Consider the following 17,176-nt stretch of genomic DNA (forward strand, 5'->3'; position numbering starts at 1 on the left):
ACACAGCTTGGTGTCATCAGCAAACTTGCTGAGGGTGCACTCAATGCCTCTGTCCATGTCACCAACAAAGTTATTGAACAAGACTGGTCCCAGGACTGATCCCTGAGGGACTCCACTTGTCCCTGTCCTCCACTGGGACATGGAGCCATTGACAGCCACTCTTTGGGTGCAGCCATCAAGCCAGTTCTTTATCCATCTCGTGGTCCACCCATCAAACCCATGTGTCACCAGCTTGGAGACCAGGCTGTGGTGTGGGACAGTGTGGAAGGCTTTGCTCAGGTGCAGGTCAATGACAGCAGTAGCTCGCCCTTCATTGATTAATGTTGTGACCTATCCATAGAAGGCCACCGGGAGGATCTGCTCCATGATCTTACCAGGCACAGAGGTGAGACTGGCCTGTAGTTCCCTGCTTCTTCTTTCTTACATGGAGTAATTCTGGATTGCCTGCCAAAGCTTGCATGCAGGTTTATGGTCCAGCTTTCTTCATCAGCTGTGGCTTATGCACGCTGTGTTTTTCATTTCTATGTGCTTCCACGATGCTGTTGTATCTTGTTAGAATTTACTACACCACATTTCCATAATTATGTGCAGTGGAAGAATGAATTACCCTGTGGGCTTGGATATTTTACCATGAGTTACACTGCTTTCTGTAAGCTTTCACTGCATTAACGTGGGTTTTTTTCTCTTCAAGATGTGCTGTATTGCTAGTTTCCTTTAAGGGTTTTCTAAGAAGTTTAAAAGCAGTAACATTTGGTTCGGAATGTGCAGGCTCTAGAAAAATGAGCAGCTTCAGCAAAAATAGTTGAGGTGCCTGAGATCTGCAACACTGTAACCTGAAGTAACTACTAACATCAACCTGAGGGTAGTACCATGCCAGTGTTTGCCATTATACAAATAAAAACAGTAACTCGGCGTTGGATATCCTCTTACCCATATGTGGCCTGCAGCCTGGCCTCCCACCTCCCTTGTGAAGGGCTGAGGAGTCTGCCCCAATGTGAGCTGGCAGGCTCAAATGCTGAATTCTTCCCTGTGGTAGCCATTCCAGGTGGACTGACTTGCCAAACAACACACTGCATTTTTAAGAAGCCACTTGTGCCCTTTTACTTTACAGCAGTGTCTTGCAGAACATATGTTTCCTGCAGGGGTAAAGAATACAAGCTGCTAGATGGCACCAGTTGTAATAATGGAGTACAAAATTGCTGTAAACTCCCTTAGTGCCTCAAGTCTAATTTTTTTTTCCTGTGGAAAAGGAGACACCTGAGGATTTGTTCCGTTTAAGGATCTGTTGACTTAAACACTTAAACAATACAAGACACAAGACTTAGTGTATCTAATGATCCTTTGCTCCACTCTAGAAGCTTTGCAACTTTGTTTCTAATCTTTTGCTGCTTCTCCTTTCCTATTCTTCACAAGTGTGCCCATTTTTAGGGCTCTAGTGCAGCCATGCCCATGACAGAGCAGCTGGGCACACTGGTGCCAGCAGCAGGCAACTTCCACCCAAACAGGCAGAAGCCAGCAGCATCAGAGGATGGCTGTTGAGAGTATTTTGTTCCAAGGAAGCTCCACACCTGTAGTTCACAATAGTTTACATGTTGGTTTTACACTTATTTAATGCTTGCCTGTTGTCTTTGTCCACTTCCTTTTATTTTTTTCCCCATCTCTTCCTTGCATTATATCTTGTCTACTCAACTTTTCCAGTCTCTTCCACACTTCTCTATTTGCTGAGGGTTTTTTAGAGATTCTGGCTGAAAACAGGGATAAATATTGGACAAAAGAGAGTTTATGAACCCCAAAGAATGTATTTTACAGGTTAGAAGAATAAGCCAAGGTTACAATTAAGTTATTCACCATAGTAGCCAGTGCCTACCTCAAAGTTTGGTAGCCATGCCCCTGTCTCACTTGCTGAGACTGGATCCCACTCAGAGTTTCTCAGGCAGCATGATATTGCTGCACCCTCTCAGCTTGCCAGAAGGATGCAAATAAGCACCACATTTTCAGGATGACCCTTCAGAGGCCATGCCTCCATTTCTGATGGATTTTCAGAGTTGCAGGGGCTCAAGGCTCCTGGAAAAAAAAAGCCTGAAACTGCCACAGAGGTTTGGAAGTCACAGTTTTCAGTCAGTGGCTGTATTTTGAGTGTTTCATACCTAAGCTTCACCTTAACATTAGGGCTAACAGCATTTGCTTTTCTAAAGGCTAATAGCTCAATCTTCCTCATTTATAGAAACCCTAGAGATATTTAACATATGCAGATATCCAAGCAGTTGGTTTCTTAAGCAGTTGGTTTCTTCTCTTTTTTTTTTTTTTTTTAATTGCACCTCAGCTGTCATGTAACATTGTCTGCCAAAGGTAAACTACCTTCTCTGGTCCAAAAGGACTTTCAAACTGCAACAGAAAGTCAATATGCAAGCCAATCAGACAAGGAGATGCCTGGAGTTATAAGAGCTCACTAGAGTAAATGAGCTACCTTCTGTCAAGCAAATGCCCTTGTAAGATATGGCATCAGTATTTACTAGCATCTCAGTATTTAGTCACACCTTTGAACATCAAGGAAATTAGAAAGAATGAAATAAACAAAAAACCACCCCAAACCCAGGGAAAGAAAAAAAAAAAAAACAACCAACCGTACAAAACCCCAAACAAGAAGCAAATAAAAAAAAAGCAACCACCTAAGCCACAACTACATGGAATGACTTTTCCCCCCCATCTCAAATAGCTTATTGTGAATCAAACCACAATGTGATAATTATGCAGATGCTCGGCAGAGACAGCAGCTAGTGTTTGTGCAGGAAAACAGCAGTGAGTATAAAGTCACAATCATGTACAGACACCATCCTTTATCCTTTTTCTCTGGCTTTAACAAAGTCTGCTGTAGCTTTGCTGTGTTTAAGGGATATTTTTTTTCAGTGTAGTGATCTGCTCTACTGAAATTTCATTTTAGTGTTAGAACTGTCTGAGCTTTCAGCCCCTATTCCTGGCAGCAACAGCTGCTTTGCTTTCTGATTTGATGGCTTTCCTCTGTCTTACTGTTGCAGTATTTCTCAACATCCCCCTCACCCCAACACCCCCCCCCTCTCCCCCCCAGTTTTTAATCTCTTCTAAATGCAGATAACTTTTTAATCTCATCCAGCTTCTGGTGTCCCTGTCTGAGATAGCCTTTGTGCCAATTTCATCCTACCAGCTATGATGAGCAGCTGCTCAAAGCACTCCCCGATGCTGTAGGTGGGCTCCAAGACACACAATGCCAGAGCTGAACTTGGTGCTAGGAGGCGGCAGGCACAGGGAAAGCAGAGGCATCTAATTTGTTCTCCAGTGCATTTTGCTAAGTCAGGCCTAGGAACAAGGATCAGAGCATTACTTGTACTGTGCCAGTGGTTACAGATGAGAGAGTGGATATTCTGTTTTCTCCCATGGTTCTAAAGTCCATTTCACTGAAATATGATTTATTTTAAAAGATTACTTTATAGAATAGAATAGTTCTGGGGAGGGGTGGAGGGGGGAGGAAAAAAAAAAAAAAGGCAGGAGAAAATTACATGCCTCCCCACACATTCCTAAATGTAACATTATGATTGTGGGGGGTTTCAGGCAACAAAGGAAACAGCATACAGTAGCCTGCATGTTATTGTATCAAGACTTTTGTGTGGGACCAAAACATCAGTGCCTGAAATTTCTGAGTCTCCTTGTGCTAACCAACACACTTGGAAGGGTGAAATCAACGCTTCTAGTAGCACCAGCAAGTGCCAGATTTCTAACTCTCCTTTCCACCAGAAGCAGGTGCACATGGGCTGAGGCCTGAGGTACCAGTGTTCTACAGACAAAGACTACTCAGCGGGAATGAAGTAGTAAATCTTAGCTTTTCAAGATCCACTGCATAATTAATGTCCTGTTAGATCTTACCAGACACCCACCTTAAATGAAGTAACCGTCTAGGTAGGTATTCTAACAGTTTACCTGCACTCTTCACTTTCACAGCCCTTTATTTCATAGTTTGGTGACCCATTGGGAGATTCATCTTGGTCTGTAACAGCCCTTGAATGGGGAATTGTGGAGGAACATTATGGCCTGTAGCTACCTATTACATGAGATGTCAAATTTCAAAAGCCAGACTTACCCTCAATGTAATTCCATCAGCTTCAGTGGTTTGCACCAAGACTGCTGGGATTTGAACCTGAAGGTACAAGTAATTTCCAGTCCCTGGCAAACAGTAATATATTAAGGTATTTAATAGATGCTTTGATTTTGGCCAAAAGGTAGGATTTCAAAAGTTAAGTGGTTAATGTCAATGGAGGAGGGGGGTGTTGAGAGAGGTGAGGCTATTGTACGTAGCTATTGGAAACTTAGCATTGCAAAGCTGCTATTTCTCATCCAGATCACATATTTCACAAGCATCAGGTTTCGTATACAAGTGCTTTCTCTCATCGGTTGGAAGCACAGCACCGCTCATTGCTTGGCCGATGCCCGCGACTGAGAATGCAACGGAGTTTCCCGGGAGCAGAGAGTGAATCCAAAGGCACCAGAGCACACACCAGGGCTGGAAGGCTCACAGAAGGGAGCGCCGGTACCTCCAGAGGATGCCTAGTCCTGCAGGGCTGCACTGCAGGGCACGGAACTGCATTGTATGGCACCGCAGCACAGCTCGGGAGCAGCACGCCGGAGGGGGCTCGGGGAGCAGGTCCCTGTCCCGGCGCCTCATCCCCGCCTGGCCGTCAGCCCCTGGCCGGCCCCGGCAGCTGCACGGAGCTCCTGCCGGCAGTCCGTGTCACGTGTGCGGGCCGTAATCCCGGAGAGGGGGTGTCGTTACCGGGGGAAGGGGGCGGCGGGAGGAGGGGCTGCCGCCGATGAAGGCTGAAGCCGGGTGCGCGGCCGGCTGCGGGCGCCGGAGCCGCGGGCACCTCTGCGGCCATGGCCTGGCCCTGCATCAGCCGCGTGTGCTGCCTGGCCCGCTTCTGGAGCCAGCTGGACAAGTCCGACCTCTCCGTGCCGCTCACCATCCACAACTACTCGGACATCGAGGAGCAGGAGGACGGAGCGGCCCAGCGCGCCGGGCCCCCACCGCGGAGCAGCGCCCGCCCGCCGGCCCCCCGCCCGCGGGACTCCGCGGCCGGGAAGCCGAGCGGTCGCAGGAAGAGCCGGGCGGTTACCGCTGGGGAGCCCTTCGCGGCGGAGACCCAGTACCGCCGGGACTTCAGAGCGTGGCCCCTCCCGAGAAAGGACGCCTTCCCCTGGGTCAGCGCCAGCAGCGGCGGTGGCGGCGGCGTGAGGGACGGGGCCGCCCCCCAGCCCGCCCCGGGCCGCTCCGCCTGCGCCCTGCCCGGCGGCGGCGGGAGGTCGGTGGCGGACGCCTACAGCGGCCCCGAGCAGCTCCGGCCGCGCTCGCAGGCGGACGGCGGTCACACAACCTCCTACCACACAACCTCCTACAGGTATGCGGGCCCGGGAAGGTCTACCCGCCCCGAGCCCCGCGGAAAGGCTCCCTGCCGCGGCAGTGGGATGCTCCTCCGCAGCGCGGGGCGGGGATGCCGGCGAGGACCGCGGCGCGGGGGGAGCGGTAACTAAAGGGAGGAGGACGAGGTGGGTGGCTCAACCTGTCGCCAAAGCCGCGTTCGCGTTTGGAAGCGCGGTTCTTCAAAGCGGCGCTTTGCCCGCGGTGGGTTTCTGAGCCCGTCCCGGCTCGGAACCCCTGTGCGGCTTTGCAGCAGAGCCCGCCCCGGTGAGCGGCCCTTGCCGTGGTTGAGAGATGCCCAGGACCTCAGCAGTCACCCTTAGCTGCGCTCCCGCAGCACATCAGTGCCATCATCTTTGTCCGTTTAATACTCCTGGAATGCATATTCAACCTGAGCCACACTACTGCCTCAAAGATTAGTCAGATGCAAAGCCATAGGTGATCTACTCTCAGAAACATGCCAGTATGGGTAATGGGACAAATCGTCACAAACCACCTTTCCCAAAGAGCTTTTAACAACAATTCAGTGACTGTTCTGTCACTGCTGCCTTGCTTTCCTTGTCCTCGGCGTGGCTGATTACAGACCCTTGTTTTCTGGTGCAAGCAATCAGGTAGGAATGCGCCTAAATTCAGCCTTTGCTCTCATTGACACCAACCCTGGGAGCAGAGGGGATTTCAGCTTCTGCAATGCTGCTGGTGAATGTTGTACCAGTTTCATGCTGCTACCACACACACCCTCGTAATGACGTTTGGCTGGTTTTAATATACCTATGGGCTATATACATATACCTAGACACATATACATATGTATATGTACATACACATACTATATGCATATACATACATATGAGGTATATTAATAGAGCAATTACTTTTATTCCAATAGAACTTAGACACATTCTCTGCTATGTACCTAGGAAACATCTCATGGTTCATTAGATTATTTATCACAGCACTTTTAAGACTAACACACTGAGGGCCCTGGGAAGGATTCACTACCCTGCAGAGAGCATGCTGCTCATCCCACTCTTCCCCACCCAGGCAGCTGCCCTGCCACTAGTGCAGTTAGCACACAGACTCTTGAAAGGGTAAGAGCAGTGTTTGAATTTATGCACCATTTTATCCTTAGCTACATCTCACAGGACAATCCCAGAGTGAAAGAAAAGGCACTTTTAAATTTCCAATCAGCACAAGAAATACTTCATCAGAGAAACTTACCTTGAACAAAGCTCATCTTCAGTTCCATCTCCAGGCTCTTGTTGATGCTTCCTCTGCCTCTTCAGCCTGACTCCAGAGGAAGGGCTCAATAATCTGCTCTAAAGCTTCACCTTCCTTACAGTTGCTCCAATGCTCAGCCAAGAGTCATTCCTCATCTTTCTTCCCTTTGACTTGTCTCTTGTTACACAGGGCTCTCAAGTACTGCCATGGAAGAGTACATCATTTGCAGCTCATGGGACAAAGCAGTGGCAGGGGTGAGATACCAACTTGCAATTTTAGAAAATGCAAGACTTTGAGGTAGTCAGGGAAGCCCTTGCTGTCAGGAGGAGGACAGAGGCACAAGCAGGGTCAGCCACAGCAGGACAAAAGCTTTACGTAACACCTTTACACTGTTTGAAGGCCACACGGTACAACCAATATAGACTGTGCAAGTCAAACCACATTTGTCTTATTCCATGAGTTTCTAGATTCCTTGAGTTATTATCCAGTATTACAGTGCATATTTCAGAAGTTCCTGTACCAACGAATGCACCCTAAAAAAAAAAAAATCACAGGAGTCACAACAAGCAGCAGGAGGAAAGCTCACAATAGCTTCAGTCATGCCAAAGCCCCAGGAGTGCTCCACTGGTCTGAGGAAGGAAGTCACAACCCACAGAACACCCACCCTTTGCAAGCTGAGCACCCACAAGCACAGGGAGTGAGGGGAAGGGTCCATTACTGGGATAGCTGGGCTCAGAGGAGGAGGTTGGGCATGAACTACATAATGCTTATAGGAGGTTGGGAAAAGGGAGAGGATGTCCTGCACATAGAAATGCAGGCAGTGACAACTGCAGATAGGTTAGAGAGGAGAAAAGCTGTGAAAGACAAGCATTTTTGGTCAGACGCTCTCATTGTCTTTGAAGGGAAAACCTTGGGCAGGGAGACTTCCCCATTTCTGCTTTTGAAAGAGTATCAGCCCTTCCCTGTGGCTCAGTCCTGTGAGCCGGCTAAGTGGTCCTGAGGAGCAGGTTCAATGAGTGGGGAGCCGTATCTGTTTTCAGAAAAAATGGGTCATTCTTTCCTTTGAGGGTGATAAAACACTGGAAGAGGCTGTCCAGAGAAGTTTTGGAGTCTCCTTCTCTGGAAGGATTCAAAACCCACCTCAAGGTGATCTTGGATGATCTGCTCTAGGTGACCCTGCTTTAGCCTGGGGATCAGACTAAGTGATCTCCAGAGGTCCCTTCCAGCCCCTACCGTTCTGTGATTCTGTGAGGTCTATGTGCTACAGGTGCTTCAGCAGGTTCTGCACCCTACCAGGTCAGACATGCATCAGGCTTCTGCTGTGTGGATGCTGCCAGCCTCCAGCTGCATTTTGTGACTTTGTCAGCTCTCAGCAGCTGGGTGGGCTTACTTAAAGAGGAAACATCTCAATGGAGGGTAAGACTGGCTTGAACAGAGCAGTTCAGAAAAGATGGTATTGATACATGGTCTGCTCCAAGCTTATAGTTGCATTGGTGGTTTCTTGCTTAATTTTGTAATGCAGTGGGAGTGCTCTAGGTTTTGTGGTTGGTTGGTTTGTTTTTGACTCAGAGATTTTGCCTGCATGGTTCCACAACAGCCTATTGAGTGTTTGATTCTGTGGATCACTCAAGTGTAGCAGTGAGTCCACTGTAATGCTCAGCACCATTTGATCTGCTTTTATGCATCAATGCAAGGCTCCTGTGAGGCTTCCTTCTGCTACATCTTTCCCTCTGCGCTCTAAGCACAGAGGAAAATTCAGCTGCATATAAAAGTGACTGTATGTGGTGCAGCCAGGCAGCCTGACCTGGCATTTACCCAAACAAATGAACTCACCCCCCGCATCAGTAACCAAGACCAGTCCTATTCCTAGTGACTTCTGGGGGAGTCTTTCTATGGCCAGAAGAAAGATAAATGTTGGAGGGGCTTTTGTACCTATGAGGAAGCAACAATATTTTTAATTTTGAAAGAATAACTCTGTATAAGAGATGGAAGGACAGCAGAGCTCCCTGCCCTCTAAACTATTAGCCCATGTCCCCAACTCCTGCCCTCAGTCCCTGGATTTCAGCTGGAATTCTGTGGAGTCTGAATGAAGTCAAACCCAAGCTGGGCTACATGGGGAGAGCTCAGGCACACAAGCCAAGGCAGATCGATACAAGCTGCACTTGAAAGGCTAAAATGAGATGTGCTCCAACTGTGAGAAGATCCCAGGGACTGCTGCAGAGGGTTAAAGTGGATTACACCTTACTGGTGCTGGAGGAGGTGGAAGGCAGCACTGAACTTTGCAACTTCCCAAAGGTTTGACCTTAGGGGTCATGGATTGGTTTCTCCCTCTCAGCAGTATGTTGGGGGTACTGTGTACTTCTGGCTCTGCACACAATTAATTGCAGTGCCAGGTCTTAATTGCATTTAGCAGACATTTTAGGAATAGATAAGTGCTTTACTTAGCTCCCTTCCACAGTGGCTGAGAGAAGCTGGTGCTGTCAGCAGGTATCTCCAGTTGGCTCTGTTCTCTGGATGTCATCTTCTTACCTTGTTAGAAGGCATCCAGGGATGAAGGTACAACCTCTCTGCCAGGGCTGGTATTGCTGGTAAGAGAACCCTCTTCGAGGCTCAGCTGTACTTTAAAGTCACTTCAGACCTCAGTTTCTCCTTCAGTAACCTGTCAACTTCTGGAAAACATTTCAAACATGTAAGTGAAAATGCTGTGAGTGATTGTTTTGCCTCTTCTTCCCTCACCCATCAGCTTTGCATGTATTAGCACTCAGGGAAGGGGGAGGTTGACAACAAATTTCTGCACACAAGCATAATGCCAGCCCTGAGCAGAGCCTAATCCATGTTCTATAGGTGTTTTGAGTAGGTGTGAGAGTTGAGAGCCCCCAGCTTGCTTGCAGGCGGGAGGCACAGCAGTAAAGCAGACCAGCCTGGCAACCTTGAGATCAGCAGGGTTTCCTGCTCACCCAGAGCAAGCAATTTTGATCTGATGAAAAGAGAATGTGTAAAAGGCTGGGGTCATTAAAGGGAAAGAGCCTGATGTGCCGTTGCTAGTGATTTTGGGAATAGCAGGGTGGAAGATCCCTCAGCAAACTGAACTCCAAACTTCTTGTGTGAGTACCCAGCATGTGCCTTTTGTTGCACTGTGACTGTGGAGCAAACATCCTCCCCACAGCGGGGAGATGGCACAGAGTTATGGGGAATGACACTTCTCCCCATAACTGGATTCAGTCACAGAGCATGTTACTACTCACCCACCAGAGACAACATTCCTGAGAATACCTGTCCTCTTGTTCAGCAGTGTGTGGGATGATGGCTCACACCTGAGCTGGCAGGATTAATAGTACTATGTATGAGGAGCTCCATCCTTGATCCAACAAGATATTTAAACACATGCTTATCCTTAATAATGGGAGTAAAGCTTTTATAATCAAGGCTTACAGCTATCTTTACATTCTTAAGTATCTTGCTGCTTGGGGAAATTAATACTGAAGCCCCTGATTTTTACACTATTTAAGAAGTAAGCTTGCATGGTGCAGGCATTGGAGTGGATCCAGAGAGACTCACTGTGTGCTGCTTAGCCAGGCTGAGGGGAGGGAGGGCTTGAAGGGGCACACAGCTGTGGGAGGAGAGAGCGAGGGTGGCTGGAAATAGTGGCTCAAGAGAGGATGTTTGCCATGCAAAGTATGCTGCAGAACTCAAATTGGGAAGATTCAAAGGTGTTGCATAAAGGTAGGAGGAATTTCCTCCACTTCAAATACACTCAGATGCAACAACAGCTTACTGTTTGGAAGAAACAGAAGGACTAATCCTGAACCCATCGTTCCTCAGTCATGGCCTGTAGTCTGCAAAGCCACAGGGTGAATCATGACCAAGGTATTCCCCATACCTGGTTCCCTGTCTAGGCTGCTCTACAGCCCTCGTACGGGTGGTCCTGCTCACCTGGGGACATGACACACAACCACCAGCTCACAGAAACAGCTCTCTCCTCAGAGTAACCCCGTGGTAATTAATAGCCCAAAGCTTTTGTTCCATGCAGACAGACAGGGTGTACTCCCTGTACTCCCACTTACCCTGCTTCCCATCACCACTGGGGGGTTAAACTGTCCCAGCAGGCCACTAGCCTCCTGCTCTCCACACTGCATCAATCCAAACCTTCCTCTCCAGACACATTCTGACAAAAAAAAGAAATTACTCCCCCTAGCTTCTACTATTTCATTATGACAAAGAGCAAATGAACAATCAACAAAGCAGTGACTTGTGTGATCAAAGCAGTTCCATGGGGTAACAGGGCAACCACCTGTAAAAAGCTTCTGCTTATTCCTTGCTGGAGTGAGTTGGAGGTAAAGAAACAGCAGTTCACAAAAAGCAGCCCTTCCCTTTTGATATCTCTGCTTTAAAGCCTGTGTACAACTCAGAAGGCCTTTTTCTTTCAACAGCCCCAGAGCTTTAGTACTTATTAAGTACCACTGGGTCTTTGTGGTACTTTGGCTATTTGTGCAGATCAAAAAAATCTCACCTCTAGGTTGTAACAATGGAGAACAAAACAGAACCTGCCTGGACATGTGGTTATGGGTTTGGAGGCTATTTCGCCTCCACTGCAGGTCCTCGAAGTCCCAAAATAACCTGACAACTGCTGCTGTCTAGGGACAAGGCTAGGAGGAAGGGGGTACAGCAGGAAGGTCAAAGATGACTGTCTCCAGCAAAAGCAGTCAACATCTCTTATGCTCACCCCCAGCAGCAGCTGGATGTCACACCAGACAGGGTTCCCCCCTTCTCCATGCCATTTCTGTGATTCCCTCTCCCACCATGCTGTCCTCTTGCTACTTGTGTGATCTTGGACAAGGCACCACCTACAGTGATGGGGAAGGGACAAAGAGGCAGTGCACTGGCTGAGCTTCCTCAAGTGAAAGGAGTGAATGTTGCACCAGGGAGAACAAGGGAGAGGAAGACAGTCACTAAATCTTGACACCTGACATTTTAAACTAAGTAACATTAAAACCAGGTCATTCCTCTTCCCCAGGTTTGAGTAGCTCATGCGTTTTGACTCCACTCATGACTTAGACTGATTTCTAGTCAAGTCACCAAACTGGTATTTGGGGCTTGTGGTCCTTCTGACTTGGCTGTACAGCTGGAATGTGTGCATGTGTCCTGCAAGCTGAAAGGCAGAATGAATTTAGTTAGTTACACTTTCTAGACCAGAGGTTATGATTTTCATTTCTTGTTTTGTTTCAAGTACTCCAGATTAGTTGTCTCTGTTTTGCCCATCCCTTCCCTGTGGCTTAGAGTCCTGGGTTTCCAGTTCCAACTAACTGCTTCTATGGGTCTGAGCTGTAACTGTATCTGGTCTCACACTGCTGTTTCTGTGGGTGAAGGCAGAGCATTTCCTCACTGCTTGTAGGTGCCTCAAAAATAGTTTTGGCTGTCCAGGCTGAAAGGAGAATGGTTTGGCTTCCAGCCAAAATGAGGGTCCTGTGATCTAAAAGGGCCATGTTTGGGGGCCTGCCAAATCAGCAAATGATCTGCTTCAAAGCAGTGAGACAGAGCTGGCTGCAGTGTCAGGCAGCACAGTCATTCATTGAAAGCTGGGGACACACTCCATTGCAGCATAGTGCAGCAGGGAGAGCAGCCAGCATGAGAATGAATGCTTACGAATCAATGGCACCAGCATCCTTGAGACAGCTGGCTTTATTTGGGGCAGCAGGTTCCAGTTCCTGGAAACTGCTGGGGTGTAATTGATGGCTTTGTACCATTTTGCTGGTGTTTCACCCAGCAGCTCTGTGTCCTCCCTCTGGCTGCACAGCAGAACAGAGCTTAGATTTTACTCTGCATTCACACATGCCTGGGATTCCCTGCTGAAATGTCACCTTCTTGGGGCGTCACTGGGCCAAAATTACCTTTCTGCACTGGTGCTTCCTTATCCTGAGGTGCTAAAGTAGCAGGAACTGCACCACCAGCACTGGGAGAGCTGTACAGGCACGTACCTGCTGCTTGAAGAAGCTTGAACAGCAAGATGCAGAGAAGGCAGAAGGTGGCAGCTCGGAACAGCAAGAGCAAGCTGTTTATAGACAAGATTTGCAGTGCACATAGACAGCCCTGACAGAGGCCTGGTTTTGCTTTCCAATGGCAGCAAGCTCTTCCATGGAGCCATTTCCGTTACTAACTGAGCGAATCCAAGAGCTCACTCCACCTCCACTCAAGCTGGCAAACTGCTGTCAGCCCCAGTTGTGGGTTCCTGCCCATTTCCTTGTGCCTGTGCCTGTACTCATCCATCCTGGCAGGAGGCCAGTGCCAGCAGCTATCTTGGTCAAGAAACAGTTACTGAATTCTTTTTAATTAATTTTTTTTTAGCATGCTGGCTTCTCACTGGCTTAGATACAGGCCAGGGTTGTACCCTGTATCTACCAATAAAAGTGGCAGCATTTTAAGGCTGAGTCTATGTTTAGAAATCAAGCATAAACCAGGCAGTGGATATTTTGGTAATATACTAAAAGGATCAAGACCAAACCACACGTTCTAAAAGAATATCCCACACTTACACACTTTAAATAAGGTTTTTAAAAGAGTTTGCAGCTACTATCAAAATAGCAAATGACATGCTTGGAAAAAGTGAAAATTAGAAAGAATGTGATCAAAGCTAAGCTTGGCACATTAAAATACAGCCTGTTTCCCTAGCCTGGGCGTGACTCAGGACTCAGTCCTACTCCTTCATCCTATGAATAAGCAGCTAGTAAAATGCAATTATTCTTTAACTATGCAGGGTATGAAGATAAAGTTGTCACATCTTGGTTAGTCACCTCTCGTTTTGCTACAGAAGCTGCCTGAATCGGTTGCCAGAGATATATACACAAACAGAGCAGAATCCTGTTTTCTCCTGAGAGCAGACAATACAGCTCAGCTGGCTGCTACTGCAGCACCCAGAAAGTCCTCATGGAGAGGGCATTAGTGAAGCCTGTTTGTGACAAAAGGTGCAGAGAAACAGAGGGTAGGCTGCAGAAGGAAGCTGGCAGCCAAGCTAAGCCAAAAACTGCCATGCTGTTCTTCAGTGCTCTCAGAACATGTGCTCCCCCTTTCTTAGTGTGATCTGTGCACCTATTTCTCACATATTGCTGCTCCAAGAGTAAGACAGCCAAGTGCTGCCTCTTAGACATTATGATATGAAGTCCAAGTACTTACCCCTGTCTGAAGGAAAATCATCAGTAGAAGCATTTGCCAGCTGGGATGGTGCCTCCCTTCAGATGCATTTCAGATGGAGTTGCCACAGAGGCACAGCACACAAAGGCAAATGTGACTGCTGTGGGCAGAGCTAAAGCCAAGTAAGGGAGCATCAGCAGCCCCCCCTCCACTCGTGAGAGATAGGCACTTGCAGCCCCAGACCAAGGTGTTTTACAATGGAACTGACCAAGGAGCTGTCAAGCCAACAGTCAGCTGGACTTTTTCTTCTCCAGGGCAAAAGCACCAAGCACCTGCAGGAGAGAGCACTTTTTGCCACGAATAAAAGAAGAGTGAAGTCAGGGCAGCCAGTTGTCCCAGTTCTGCCCTGTTGCATCTTCCACCCTGGACTTTCTGAGAGAGGTTCAGTTCTTTTATCTTCAGTATGCCTTAGACAAGTTCAATCTTACAAGCTAATTGCAACCAACCTTCTGACTTTGCAACTTCTCAGAGCAGAAGTACTCTGTGAGTATGTGGTGCTTTATGGATTATTCTGTCTTCGTATTCTTATTCCAGGCAAGAGTATCGCCCATGGACTGGAGCAAAACCATCAAAGCCTATAAAGACAAAGCAAGGCTTTATTATTCCAGAAGACCATTTTGTTCAAGAGACAAGCTACAAGGCGGATTTTAAGGTAATTAATGTTTTTTAAAATCCCAAACTCAGTGTGAGTAAAGCCCAAAGTACTCTTCAGGAACTCCTCTTACTTGATCAGTGTGGTGCACACAGAATAAAGCCATGTGCTCTTTGACCACACTCTCACCACTGTCCTTTAGGTAGTTGCTCATCCCTTGCTGTTAGACATACTAGAGAACGCCATACTGTAACTTAACATAAATCAACCTGAGACCAAGATTTTAAACTGCACCACAGCTGGGAAGTTCAAGATGTGTGATTCCCTCAGTGGATAAGGATACCTTATCTACAAGGTGTGTGTCAGTCCCTCTCTCTGTGTAAGGTGCACTCAGCACCCTGGTCACACGGAGCAGTCGGTGTGTGTAAGCATTAGGGCTGTAGCAGTAGATTCAGCCTCTAGTGCTAAAGTCAACCATACAGATGTGTTTGCATGGGAACGTTTCCCTAAGGAGCAGCACCCACCCACACAGAACAAAACTAAGGGCAGAAGCTGCCCTGCTACCAGCAGCAAAGAGGACATAGCTGTGGTGAGCAGGTGAGCTGCACAGCTCTTGGGCACCTGAGACTTCCTTAGGATTTTCCTGCAAGTTTATACAGCTGCCTATAGCAGCATAAGATCATTTTCTTGTTGATGAAATACATCTAAATGTTACTGAAAATCCCACAAAGAAACATTCTTCTCTCTGTACTCAGTATTTTCCCTGGTGGGCCCCCACACACTCCCTGAAGGAAAGTGTGCACCAGCAAGGCTCTGGTTTGGCTGCTTTTTGCATTAGACCACCAAAGAAACAGCACTTTGCATTCAGCTGCAAAAGCCATTTACGAGCTGCACTGAGTGACTCAGAAAGCAGAGACAGGTCTGGGGCTGAAGTCCCCAGCTGCAGCATGGTGTGCTGTTAGAGGCAGTAGCAGCCATTCCAGGGCCACATGTAAAAAGTAAATCTTTGCCTTGGAGGAGACCAGGAAGAAGTGTTTAATCAGCAGACAGACAAGTGCCTCCTCCGCAGAGGATTGCTGGGGCACTGCTGTGACAAGGCACACCGTGGTATATCCGGCTCTGCTGAAAGTGGGACAGTGACCTTAGGCAAAACAGATTTTGCAGACCTCACCAAAACTTCCTCCTTGCTCTGAACAGTCTGGGCTGCTTGCTGAGGTGCAGCAGTGCAGAGAGAAAGTATTTAACTAACACTTAAACCTTATATTTTGACCCTGAAGGGGCAAAAATACAGCCTCTTTCCTGTTTGGCAGATAGGATGGAGAGAGTCCTAGATGAACGCCCTCAGAGTCCCTATCCTGTTTCTGGAGGAAGGGAAGGAGAAGACTGGAATCGCAAATACAAACACACAACACCAAGGGCACCACACTGAGTCATGTAAGCAGTGGTCCCATTTCCTGGAGCCCCAAGGCACCACTATGGCCTCTCTCACAGACAGATTGGGAAGGCTGTTGTCTGGAATTAAGATAGTGCTGTTCAAAGAGAAGTCAGATTCTCCCTGATTTACACTTAGCCATTTAGATTTTCTCTCTTGCCTGAAGTCCACAGCTTTGCTGGAGACATGGCAGTCAGGTTTACATTGTGTCCGGACAGCCTGTGTGTAGGACTCAGACTGCTTGTCTGAGCTGTACACAGGCTGTTTGTGACACTCCTTCTTACTGTGTCAGATTCATCCCCAGAGGAACGGAAAAATCAGAACGATGCAACAACCACCAGATCGATAGCTTTCCTGATCCTCTCTTTGCCTGTGGTCTTGCTCTTATCTGCTTGGATGGTGCCACCAGCACCTAGCAAGGCTTTCCACCCTTTCATGTTTTATTGCCAGATTCACTCAGTGTCCTGAGCTAGATGCACAACTAAGGCCAGTCCCATTTCAAATCCTTTGGGTTTTAAGCATTAGGAAAGATGTAAGCATGCAGGTGTCCTTCATGCTTCAGTACAACCACAACTGCTATACATTGCATGAAATGCTGACTCCATGAACATCAGAGAACACAATCCCTGTTATCTCTACCTTTCCTCCAGGCCTGAGGAGTTCACATCCATATCAAAGTCCTTGCAGTTTCATAGCCTGCCATACCCATAGCCAGCTTTTCTCCACTGAGTACTCCAGGTCTGTGCCTCTGTTCACAGCACACACAGCATGTGGCCTCATAAAGCATTACAGTGGAACATTTTGATGGAGCCTGGAGGACAGTCCAAAAAGTTAAGGACACGACAGACACCACTCTAATTCCTCTCACTTACATCCAGCAGCCGTCCAGCAGTGAATCTGTTGTGATGTTTGTAGAGTATGTGTCAGTGTGGTATTGTGAAGTGAGCAGCTCTCTGGCACCTGCCAAAGCTTGCCCAGACATAGTCACCCCCCCATCAGACCACACACCTCAAGGACTGGCTTACAGTTAGTGGCCCATCACACCCACCTTCAAATCACCGTGTGCTGAGGCCAGGCTCACCAACACCCAGCCAGGAGCTAAGGCCTGTTGGGTAGTGGCCAGTTATGGGGAGAGCAAATAGATGGCCACAACACTCCAGACCCCTCAGGCTCTCCAGACAGTCACACTGTGTCGCACTAACGTTTTTCTCCCCCCTCACCCCACTAGATCCCAGAGGTGAAGACCAGGTTTTCCCCCAACCCTTCTGCTGTTTTCCAGGCACCGTCACGGATCCTCAACGTGTGA

The 17,176-nt window shown here is 48.0% G+C and overlaps 1 protein-coding gene across 1 annotated transcript; it reads left to right on the forward strand.

Moving 5' to 3' along the window:
* Nucleotides 1-4,902: 4,902 nt before the first annotated feature.
* Nucleotides 4,903-17,176, forward strand: MAP6D1 (MAP6 domain containing 1). The gene is made up of 4 exons (XM_054386334.1): nucleotides 4,903-5,423; nucleotides 14,381-14,498; nucleotides 15,033-15,035; nucleotides 17,099-17,176. The coding sequence occupies exons 1-4, from the start codon at nucleotides 4,903-4,905 to the stop codon at nucleotides 17,174-17,176; spliced, it is 720 nt and encodes a 239-aa protein (XP_054242309.1).

Source organism: Indicator indicator, chromosome 13 (assembly GCF_027791375.1).
Source record: "Indicator indicator isolate 239-I01 chromosome 13, UM_Iind_1.1, whole genome shotgun sequence".
In the NCBI taxonomy this organism is placed as follows: domain Eukaryota; kingdom Metazoa; phylum Chordata; class Aves; order Piciformes; family Indicatoridae; genus Indicator; species Indicator indicator.

Bases quoted from the DNA above. Each gene is read 5' to 3' on its own strand.
- MAP6D1 (XM_054386334.1), top strand. From the start codon at position 4,903: ATGGCCTGGCCCTGCATCAGCCGCGTGTGCTGCCTGGCCCGCTTCTGG. The intron at 5,424-14,380 runs GTATGCGGGCCC...TTCTTATTCCAG, and splicing joins TACCACACAACCTCCTACAG to GCAAGAGTATCGCCCATGGA.